The 12,405-nt window shown below is 47.1% G+C and overlaps 1 protein-coding gene across 8 annotated transcripts in view; it reads right to left on the reverse strand.

The window, feature by feature from the left end:
• CACNA1C (calcium voltage-gated channel subunit alpha1 C) overlaps nt 1-12,405 on the reverse strand; it is a 510,817-nt gene that overhangs the window by 76,624 nt on the left and 421,788 nt on the right. For 4 of the 8 annotated variants that reach the window (XM_063929336.1, XM_063929333.1, XM_063929337.1 and 1 more), the window contains exon 30: nt 8,665-8,748. In XM_063929336.1, coding sequence (XP_063785406.1) covers nt 8,665-8,748 — 84 coding nt within the window. Of the gene's footprint in view, nt 1-8,664; nt 8,749-9,271; nt 9,359-12,405 lie in introns of all 8 variants that reach the window. The other 4 variants (XM_063929332.1, XM_063929335.1, XM_063929331.1 and 1 more) reach the window with 2 other exon arrangements.

Raw genomic sequence — 12,405 nt, forward strand, 5'->3', positions numbered from 1 at the left:
CACACATACCTGTGTACTACCTGTACTATCCCACACACATACCTGTGTATTACCTGTACTATCCCCCCGCACATACCTGTGTACTACCTGTACTATCCCCCCGCATATACCTGTGTACTACCTGTACTATCCCCCCGCACATACCTGTGTACTACCTGTACTATCCCACACACATACCTGTGTACTACCTGAACTATCCCCCCGCACATACCTGTGTACTACCTGTACTATCCCCCCGCACATACCTGTGTACTACCTGTACTATCCCCCCGCACATACATGTGTATTACCTGTACTATCCCCCCGCACACATACCTGTGTATTACCTGTACTATCCCCCCGCACATACATGTGTACTACCTGTACTATCCCCCCGCACATACCTGTGTACTACCTGTACTATCCCCCCGCACATACATGTGTACTACCTGTACTATCCCCCCGCACATACATGTGTATTACCTGTACTATCCCCCCGCACATACCTGTGTACTACCTGTACTATCCCCCCGCACATACCTGTGTACTACCTGTACTATCCCCCCCACACATACCTGTGTATTACCTGTACTATCCCACACACATACCTGTGTACTACCTGTACTATCCCACACACATACCTGTGTATTACCTGTACTATCCCCCCGCACATACCTATGTACTACCTGTACTATCCCCCCACACATACCTGTGTACTACCTGTACTATCACCCCGCACATACCTGTGTACTACCTGTACTATCCCACACACATACCTGTGTATTACCTGTACTATCCCCTCGCACATACCTGTGTACTACCTGTACTATCCCCCCGCACATACATGTGTACTACCTGTACTATCCCCCCGCACATACATGTGTATTACCTGTACTATCCCCCCGCACATACCTGTGTACTACCTGTACTATCCCCCCCGCACATACCTGTGTACTACCTGTACTATCCCCCCCACACATACCTGTGTACTACCTGTACTATCCCCCACACATACCTGTGTACTACCTGTACTATCCCACACACATACCTGTGTATTACCTGTACTATCCCCCCGCACATACCTATGTACTACCTGTACTATCCCCCCACACATACCTGTGTACTACCTGTACTATCCCCCCGCACATACCTGTGTACTACCTGTACTATCCCCCTGCACATACCTGTGTACTACCTGTACTATCCCCCCGCACATACATGTGTACTACCTGTACTATCCCACACACATACCTGTGTATTACCTGTACTATCCCCCCGCACATACCTATGTACTACCTGTACTATCCCCCCGCACATACCTGTGTACTACCTGTACTATCCTCCCGCACATACCTGTGTACTACCTGTACTATCCCCCCGCACATACATGTGTATTACCTGTACTATCCCCCCGCACATACCTGTATACTACCTGTACTATCCCCCCGCACATACCTGTGTACTACCTGTACTATCCCCCCGCACATACATGTGTACTACCTGTACTATCCCACACACATACCTGTGTACTACATGTACTATCCCCCCACACATACCTGTGTACTACCTGTACTATCCCCCCGCATATACCTGTGTACTACCTGTACTATCCCCCCGCACATACATGTGTATTACCTGTACTATCCCCCCGCACACATACCTGTGTATTACCTGTACTATCCCCCCGCACATACCTGTGTACTACCTGTACTATCTCCCCGCACATACCTGTGTACTACCTGTACTATCCCCCCGCACATACATGTGTACTACCTGTACTATCCCCCCGCACATACATGTGTATTACCTGTACTATCCCCCCGCACATACCTGTGTACTACCTGTACTATCCCCCCGCACATACCTGTGTACTACCTGTACTATCCCCCCCACACATACCTGTGTATTACCTGTACTATCCCACACACACCTGTGTACTACCTGTACTATCCCACACACATACCTGTGTATTACCTGTACTATCCCCCCGCACATACCTATGTACTACCTGTACTATCCCCCCACACTTACCTGTGTACTACCTGTACTATCCCCCCGCACATACATGTGTATTACCTGTACTATCCCACACACACCTGTGTACTACCTGTACTATCCCACACACATACCTGTGTATTACCTGTACTATCCCCCCGCACATACCTATGTACTACCTGTACTATCCCCCCACACTTACCTGTGTACTACCTGTACTATCCCCCCGCACATACATGTGTACTACCTGTACTATCCCACACACATACCTGTGTATTACCTGTACTATCCCCCCGCACATACCTGTGTACTACCTGTACTATCCCCCCGCACATACATGTGTACTACCTGTACTATCCCCCCGCACATACATGTGTATTACCTGTACTATCCCCCCGCACATACCTGTGTACTACCTGTACTATCCCCCCGCACATACCTATGTACTACCTGTACTATCCCCCCGCACATACCTGTGTACTACCTGTACTATCCCCCCGCACATACCTGTGTACTACCTGTACTATCCCCCCGCACATACATGTGTACTACCTGTACTATCCCACACACATACCTGTGTACTACCTGTACTATCCCCCCGCACATACCTATGTACTACCTGTACTATCCCCCCACACATACCTGTGTACTACCTGTACTATCCTCCCGCACATACCTGTGTACTACCTGTACTATCCCCCCGCACATACCTGTATACTACCTGTACTATCCCCCCGCACATACCTGTGTACTACCTGTACTATCCCCCCGCACATACATGTGTACTACCTGTACTATCCCACACACATACCTGTGTACTACCTGTACTATCCCCCCACACATACCTGTGTACTACCTGTACTATCCCCCCGCATATACCTGTGTACTACCTGTACTATCCCCCCGCACATACCTGTGTACTACCTGTACTATCCCACACACATACCTGTGTACTACCTGTACTATCCCACACACATACCTGTGTACTACCTGTACTATCCCACACACATACCTGTGTACTACCTGTACTATCCCACACACATACCTGTGTACTACCTGTACTATCCTCCCGCACATACCTGTGTACTACCTGTACTATCCCACACACATACCTGTGTACTACCTGTACTATCCCCCCGCACATACCTGTGTACTACCTGTACTATCCCCTGCACATACCTGTGTATTACCTGTACTATATCCCCCTCACATACCTGTGTTACCTGTACTATCCCGCAGCAGGTACCTGTGTGTTACCTGTACTATCCCCCTGTACATACCTGTGTATTACCTGTACTATCCCCCTGTACATACATGTGTATTACCTGTACTTTCCCCCCGCACATACCTGTGTACTACCTGTACTATCCCCCCGCACATACCTGTGTACTACCTGTACTATCCTCCCGCACATACCTGTGTATTACCTGTTCTTTCCCTCTGCACATACCTGTGTACTACCTGTACTATCCTCCCGCACATACCTGTGTACTACCTGTACTATCCTCCCGCACATACCTGTGTACTACCTGTACTATCCCTATACCACACACATACCTGTGTACTACCTGTACTATCCCCCTGCACATACCTGTGTTACCTGTACTATCCCGCATCAGGTACCTGTGTTTTGCCTGTACTATCCCCCTGCACATACCTGTGTATTACCTGTACTATCCCTATACCACACACATACCGGTGTACTACCTGTACTATCCCACCGCACATACCTGTGTATTACCTGTACTATCCCCTGCACATACCTGTGTACTACCTGTACTATCCCCCCGCACATACCTGTGTACTACCTGTACTATCCCCCCGCACATACCTGTGTACTCCCTGTACTATCCCCCCGCACATACCTGTGTACTACCTGTACTATCCCCCAGCACATACCTGTGTACTACCTGTACTATCCTCCCGCACATACCTGTGTACTACCTGTACTATCCTCCCGCACATACCTGTGTACTACCTGTACTATCCCCCCGCACATACCTGTGTACTACCTGTACTATCCCCCCGCACATACCTGTGTACTACCTGTACTATCCCCCCTGCACATACCTGTGTACTACCTGTACTATCCTCCTGCACATACCTGTGTACTACCTGTACTATCCCACACACATACCTGTGTATTACCTGTACTATCCCCCCGCACATACCTGTGTACTACCTGTACTATCCCCCCGCACATACCTGTGTATTACCTGTACTATCCCCCCGCACATACCTGTGTACTACCTGTACTATCCTCCCGCACATACCTGTGTACTACCTGTACTATCCCACACACATACCTGTGTACTACCTGTACTATCCTCCCGCACATACCTGTGTACTACCTGTACTATCCCCAAGCACATACCTATGTACTACCTGTACTATCCCCCCGCACATACCTGTGTACTACCTGTACTATCCCCCCGCACATACCTGTGTACTACCTGTACTATCCCCCCGCACATACCTGTGTACTACCTGTACTATCCCACACACATACCTGTGTATTACCTGTACTATCCCCCCGCACATACCTGTGTACTACCTGTACTATCCCCCCGCACATACCTGTGTACTACCTGTACTATCCCCCCGCACATACCTGTGTACTACCTGTACTATCCTCCCGCACATACCTGTGTATTACCTGTACTATCCCCTGCACATACTGTGTACTACCTGTACTATCCCCCCGCACATACCTGTGTACTACCTGTACTATCCCCCCAGCACATACCTGTGTTACCTGTACTATCCCGCAGCAGGTACCTGTGTGTTACCTGTACTATCCCCCTGTACATACCTGTGTACTACCTGTACTATCCCACACACATACCTGTGTATTACCTGTACTTTCCCCACGCACATACCTGTGTATTACCTGTACTAACCTCCCACACATACCTGTGTACTACCTGTACTTTCCCCCCGCAGATACCTGTGTACTACCTGTACTATCCCCCCGCACATACCTGTGTACTACCTGTACTATCCTCCAGCACATACCTGTGTATTACCTGTACTTTCCACCCGCACATACCTGTGTACTACCTGTACTATCCCCCCGCACATACCTGTGTACTATCTGTACTATCCTCCCGCACATACCTGTGTACTACCTGTACTATCCCCTGCACATACCTGTGTATTACCTGTACTATATCCCCCGCACATACCTGTGTTACCTGTACTATCCCGCAGCAGGTACCTGTGTGTTACCTGTACTATCCCCCTGTACATACCTGTGTATTACCTGTAATATCCCCCTGTACATACATGTGTATTACCTGTACTTTCCCCCCCGCACATACCTGTGTACTACCTGTACTATCCCCCCGCACATACCTGTGTACTACCTGTACTATCCTCCCGCACATACCTGTGTATTACCTGTTCTTTCCCTCTGCACATACCTGTGTACTACCTGTACTATCCCCCCGCACATACCTGTGTATTACCTGTACTTTCCCCCCGCACATACCTGTGTACTACCTGCACTATCCCCCCGCACATACCTGTGAACTACCTGTACTATCCCCCCGCACATACCTGTGTACTACCTGTACTATCCTCCAGCACATACCTGTACTATCCCCTGCACATACCTGTGTATTACCTGTACTATCCCCTGCACATACCTGTGTACTACCTGTACTATCCCCCCCACACATACCTGTGTATTACCTGTACTATCCCCCCGCACATACCTGTGTACTACCTGTACTATCCCCTGCACATACCTGTGTACTACCTGTACTATCCCCTGCACATACCTGTGTATTACCTGTACTATATCCCCCGCACATACCTGTGTTACCTGTACTATCCCGCAGCAGGTACCTGTGTGTTACCTGTACTATCCCCCTGTACATACCTGTGTATTACCTGTACTATCCTCCTGTACATACATGTGTATTACCTGTACTATCCCCCCGCACATACCTGTGTATAACCTGTACTATCCCACAGCAGGTAACTGTGTATTACCACTATAAAAGGGCACTGTATATGCTCTGACAGATGTGTGGCTATGATTTGCTGGCACTTTGGTCTAAAATGGCCGAAAGGGATATCAAAATTACAGCATATAACATATTTTACCAGTCACAGCATTACCACAAATATCCTCCGGTCAGACGAGCCTCTGGAACGCTGACATATATATTTGTGAATGCTATTACTAGTGCTTTATGTGTAGGGAAGCTGCTATTATTGGTTTAATGGTCCATTAACAACACATTTGTAGCTCTAATGTGGGATGTTATTATTATAATCTGCTACTGGTGTGTCAGTTTTTAGATACTTGAAGAGCACCGCTTGCACCTATGCACACGGAAGTCGTCCATTTTAGGAGCGGAACGCAGCCTTTCCATTAACTAGTAGAAAGTCAATTTCCAGGCTGCCTTCTCAATAGCTCACAAAATGGCCGCCTACCGTGGTTTTAGAATGAACCAAATATTTATTTCAACAAATGAAAGTACACATGCTAAATCCTGTGTGTCTGATGTTTGTACATGTGGGGAACTATGACAGACTTTTAGTTCCTCAATGTGAGGGGGATGTCTAGCTGGGCCGTCAGCCCCTACTGGCCCTTCCTGCGGGGTGAGTACAGAAGAGGAGGAATGCGGACAGCCTGTATAAAAAGAAACGGTTATATCATGCCAGGTCACATAGACAGAGCAGGGCCCGGACTGTATAGCAGGAGGAGGTGGCTGACGCTAAGGCCGCAATCACAGATGGAAGTCACGTCAATGCATTAATAATGATGTTCATCCTAATGTCTCTTGTTAGTGATGTCATTATTCGTGCTCTTGTCCCTTGTTAGTGAGGTCGTTGGTCCTATATGGCAAGTGTATCCACCTAGCAAAGCCACCAATGTATTGTGTCTTATGTGCACATTGTGCATGATGACATATGTTTATGTTTTATATGCCTAGCGAAACGCGTGGGCTTTCATTAAAGGGGTGCAGGCTTCATTCCCTGAAACTCATATTTCATACATGTCATACCTATATAAGAATGACATGGCTCATCTGACAAAGGTTAGGGAAACCCCACAGTTCTATTCACTTGAATAAAGAAATAACCCACAATTTTTTTTCCCAACAACTTCATTCCTTTCCATTGTAGTATCAGAATGGCTATTCATTTGTTAGTGATATCATCAATTATAAGACAAATACATCCACATAACAAAGACTACCATTAAGTTTATCCTATGTACACACAGGAGTTACACTGTTATTGTCTACCTAAATTTCGCTTCAAGTATGCTTAGCGAAACGCGTTCGTAAATGTATGAGAATAGTGAAGGCTCCATTCTCTCAAACCCAACAGTAATGTGTCACCTGATAGGGATAATAGTATTCTGTTATAATGTATCAATCCTTAATTTACAACTTTTGGTATAAGTGGTTGTCATATAAGATATCAAGTCCTTACTGAATGTGCAATATTGTGTATTGCGTGTAACCTATTATTAATAACACAATACAGTTCTTACACTATGGGGGTAATTCCAAGTTGATCGCAGCAGGAATTTTTTTAGCAGTTGGGCAAAACCATGGTGGTCATTCCGAGTTGTTCGCTCGTTGACGATTTTCGCTATATTAGTCGCTTACTGCGCATGCGCAAGGTACGCAGAGTGCATGCGCTTAGTTATTTTACACAAAAGTTAGGTATTTTACTCACGGCATAACAAGGAATTTTCATCGTTCTGGTGATCGGAGTGTGATTGATAGGAAGTGGGTGTTTCTGGGTGGAAACTAGCCGTTTTATAGGAGTGTGCGAAAAAACACTGGCACTTCTGGGAAAAACGCGGGAGTGTCTGAAGAAACGGGGGAGTGTCTGGGCGAACGCTGGGTGTGTTTGTGACGTCAAACCAGGAACGAAACTCACTGAACTGATCGGAATGGCTGAGTAAGTCTGGAGCTACTCAGAAACTGCTAAGAAATTTCTATTCGCAAATCTGCTAATCTTTCGTTCGCAATTCTGCTATGCTAAGATACACTCCCAGAGGGTGGCGGCTTAGAGTGTGCAATGCTGCTAAAAGCAGCTAGCGAGCGAACAACTCGGAATGAGGGCCCATGTGCACTGCAGGTGGGGCAGATGTAACATGTGCAGAGAGAGTTAGATTTGGGTGGGGTGTGTTCAATCTGCAATCTAATTTGCAGTGTAAAAATAAAGCAGCCAGTATTTACCCTGCACAGAAACAAAATAACCCTCCCAAATCTAACTCTTTCTGCACATGTTATATCTGCCTCCCCTGCAGTGCACATGGTTTTGCCCAACTGCTAAAAAATTTCCTGCTGCGATCAACTTGGAATTACCCCCAATGTTAGGCAAACTGGATCATTGTATCATAGTTTCCGGTTGAATTAATTCCGGTAGTGTCTGCGACTCAGTCCTTCTGTGATTGCGAGCCACAATAACGCTAGGACAGTCCTCTCTTGCTATACAGTGTATTTCATGCCGGAAGGAGTTTATGCAACAGTCGGAATCCTAAATCTTTCCAGAAGTAAAAAAAATAAAATAAAAAAAAGATATAAAATAATAATAACAAAAAAAGAAGAAAATAATAATAACAAAATAATAAAAAAAACTAACGTAGACGGCAGAGGAAAGACAAACAGTGGGGAGGGTGATGCAAGTCACAGTTACGGACAGAGGCAAATTACTTACGTTTAGTTCGGTGATTGCTATATCAACAATGCTACCCACTACTATGAGAGCATCAAATGTATTCCAAGCATCACAGAAATAATGCTGATGGGAGCCCGGGAGGAGAAGAGGGAGACGAAAGAGAGAGAAGATAGAGAGAGAGAAAGAAAGAAAGAAAGAAAGAAAGAGAAAGAGAGAGAGAGAGAGAGAGAAAAAAAAAAGAGAAAATCAAAGAAAAGAAAAATAAAAAGTGTGAACAAGGGGAAGAACGGAAATAAAAGAGTAACAGAACGGAAAGGTTTAGAGGCGTTACACTGATATGTTTAGGTCTCCTCTCGTGCTCTGCCGCTGGGGTGGTACCTGCTAACCTGTGCATTGAAACTCCAAAATTTAGGATGGGCATACTGCACCTCTTCCTGTGGCAGGCAGGGGGCACTGTGGGGCTTTTGCCCTTCCCTCTTTCCCTTCTCCCTGGAGGGGAGGGGAGGGGAAAGAGGAGGCTGAAAAACCACTAGAAAGAAATGGGAAGGAGGGCAAAGAGAAGCACCCACACCAGCATGGAGAAGGGGAGAGAGAAGGGTTGTGCGGGGGGGTAGAGGAAGTGATAGACCTGCCCCGATATACTTACATTATTCGTCTCGCTGAGAATGACGTCTACTATGCTGCCAATGACGATCAGAAAGTCAAAGACATTCCAAGGGTCACTAAAATAACCCTACATAGGGGAGTCAGGAGGCAGGATAGGGAATTAAAAAGGATTGTTAGACAGACTCATATACAGCATCAGCACTATTCCCCCTTCCTCGCCAGCAGAGCGTGCAATCTAAATCAGTGCGGGCCCTTTCCGGCAGGGAAGGGGTTAGTGACCATCCCATCTTTATACCACCCTCCCCATACCAAGCAGGGCACACCATCCTCCCCCCTCCCTCAGCATCAGCAGGGCACTCCCGCACCAGGATGGGCACCGGCAGGGGGTAATCCAGGAATCACAGTGTTAAGTGCTGAAGAAAGATGATCAGATTAGTTAGCAGTGAGGGGGTTATGTAGCTGCACCCAGTCTAGTCTACAGCGGTGGTTCTCAGACTCGGTCCTCAGAACCCCGCACAGGTCACGGCACCCAGGTCATCCGGCAGCTGCACTGTGTGTCACCAACTGTCACTTTTTTGAAAATCCACAGGTGACCTGGAAAATGTGACCGGTGCGGGGTCCTGAGGACCCAGTCTGAGAACCTGGTTTATAGGATGGTGTTGGCCGTAGTGCGGGGTGACACTGACTATTTATGGTTTCGTACCTCCATTAATGCTAGCGTTTTGCTTTATACATCTTTAGCTTTTGTCTATATATATAACAATCAGCCGACATGAACACACATTAAGGACAGAAGGAAAAAACAATGGGGGCAATTCAGAGTTGTTCGTAGCAGCAATTTTGTTAGCAGATGGGCAAAACCATGTGCAGTGCAGGGGAGGCAGATGTAACATGTGCAGAGAGTGTTAGATTTGGGTGGGGAGTGTTCAAACTGAAATCTAAATTGCAGAGTAAAAATAAAGCAGCCAATATTTACCTTGCACAGAAACAATATAACCCACCCAAATCTAACTTTCTCTGCACGTTATATCTGCCCCACCTGCAGTGCACATGGTTTTGCCCAACTGCTAACAAAATTGCTGCTACGATCAGATCTGAATTAGGTCCAATGTCAGACTGCACCATACAATGGATATAAATTAGCCTGGACCATTATAGCCACAGTATAAACTCAAACGTCTCCAATAAAAGCCCAACCCACCGGGCATCGGCGTTCAAGCTGTGACGGGGGTAGAGGGTGGGTTTCGGGGGCACTGATGCTGGGCATATTTGGATGACTCTGTAGATGGACCATAACTGGAATGACATTTGCTGGTAACAGACAGAACACAGTGATGGAATAGCATTGTAATGCGTCATAGCACATGATCAGCCAATATCGGTGGTGGGCAGACGGAATGACAGACAGGGATGGACACAGACGCAAGCCAGTAACTCTGTGGGGTGGAGCAATGCCAGACTGAAGTTCCCCACACATAGAACAACTTTGGTCTGGACAAGATAGGTCAGAGACAGACATGGCATGATGGCACTGGCAGCCTACGCTTCCATTAAAGGACAATTCATCTAAAAGATCAATAAATCAAAGCATAAGATCAGAAGCACAGATAACATGTTTTTCACAGTTGGACAGCTTTTTAAAATTTCCATTAGAAATAATGGATCTCTCTGTACAGAACAGTAGGATGCCGACGTCAGTGTAACGGGACAATAGGACAATGACCTCAGTGTAACAGGACAGTAGGACACCGACCTCAGTGTAACGGGACAATAATACAATGACCTTGGTGTAACGGGACAGTAGGACACCGACGTCAGTGTAACGGGACAGGAGCACACGGATGTCAGTGTAACGGGACAATAGGACAATGACCTTGGTGTAACGGGACAGTAGGACACCGACCTCAGTGTAACGGGACAATAATACAATGACCTTGGTGTAACGGGACAGTAGGACACTGATCTCCGTGTACAGGACAGTAGGACACCAACCTCAATGTAACAGGACAGGAGCACATGGACATCAGTGTAATGGGACAGTAGGACACCGACCTCAGTGTAATGGGACAGGAGCACACGGACATCAGTGTAACGGGACAGTAGGACACTGACCTCAGTGTAACGGGACAGTAGGACACTGACCTCAGTGTAACGGGACAGTAGGACACTGACCTCAGTGTAACGGGACAGTAGGACACTGACCTCAGAGTAACGGGACAGTAGGACACTGACCTCAGTGTAATGGGATAATAGGACAATGACCTTGGTGTAACGGGACAGTAGGACACTGACCTCAGTGTAATGGGATAATAGGACAATGACCTTGGTGTTACAGGACAGTAGGACACTGATCTCGGTGTTACAGGACAGTAGGACACTGATCTCTGTGTTACAGGACAGTAGGACACTGATCTCGGTGTAACAGTACAGTAGTACATTGACCTCAGTGTAACGGGACAGTAGGACACTGATCTCAGTGTTACAGGACAGTAGGACACTGATCTCGGTGTTACAGGACAGTAGGACACTGATCTCGGTGTAACAGTACAGTAGTACATTGACCTCAGTGTAACGGGACAGTAGGACACTGATCTCAGTGTTACAGGACAGTAGGACACTGATCTCGGTGTTACAGGACAGTAGGACACTGATCTCGGTGTAACAGTACAGTAGTACATTGACCTCAGTGTAACGGGACAGTAGGACACTGATCTCAGTGTTACAGGACAGTAAGACACTGATCTCTGTGTTACAGGACAGTAGGACACTGATCTCGGTGTTACAGGACAGTAGTACATTGACCTCAGTGTAACGGGACAGTAGGACACTGTTCTCGGTGTAACGGTACAGTAGCACACTGACCTCTGTGTAACGGGACAGTAGTCAACGACATCAGTGTAACGGGACCATAGGACAATGACCTCTGCGTAACGGGACAGTAGCACACGGACGTCAGTGTAACAGGATAGTAGGCCGCCGACCTCAGTGTAACGGGACAGTAGGACAATGACCTCGGTGTAACGGGACAGTAGGACACTGACATCAGTGCAACGGTACAGTAGCACATGGACATCAGTGTAACGGGACAGTGGGACATCAACCTTGGTGTAACGGGACAATATGACAATGACCTTGGTGTAACGGGACAGTAAGACAATGACCTCATAGTAACGG

This window comes from Pseudophryne corroboree, chromosome 6 (assembly GCF_028390025.1).
Source record: "Pseudophryne corroboree isolate aPseCor3 chromosome 6, aPseCor3.hap2, whole genome shotgun sequence".
NCBI lineage: Eukaryota > Metazoa > Chordata > Amphibia > Anura > Myobatrachidae > Pseudophryne > Pseudophryne corroboree.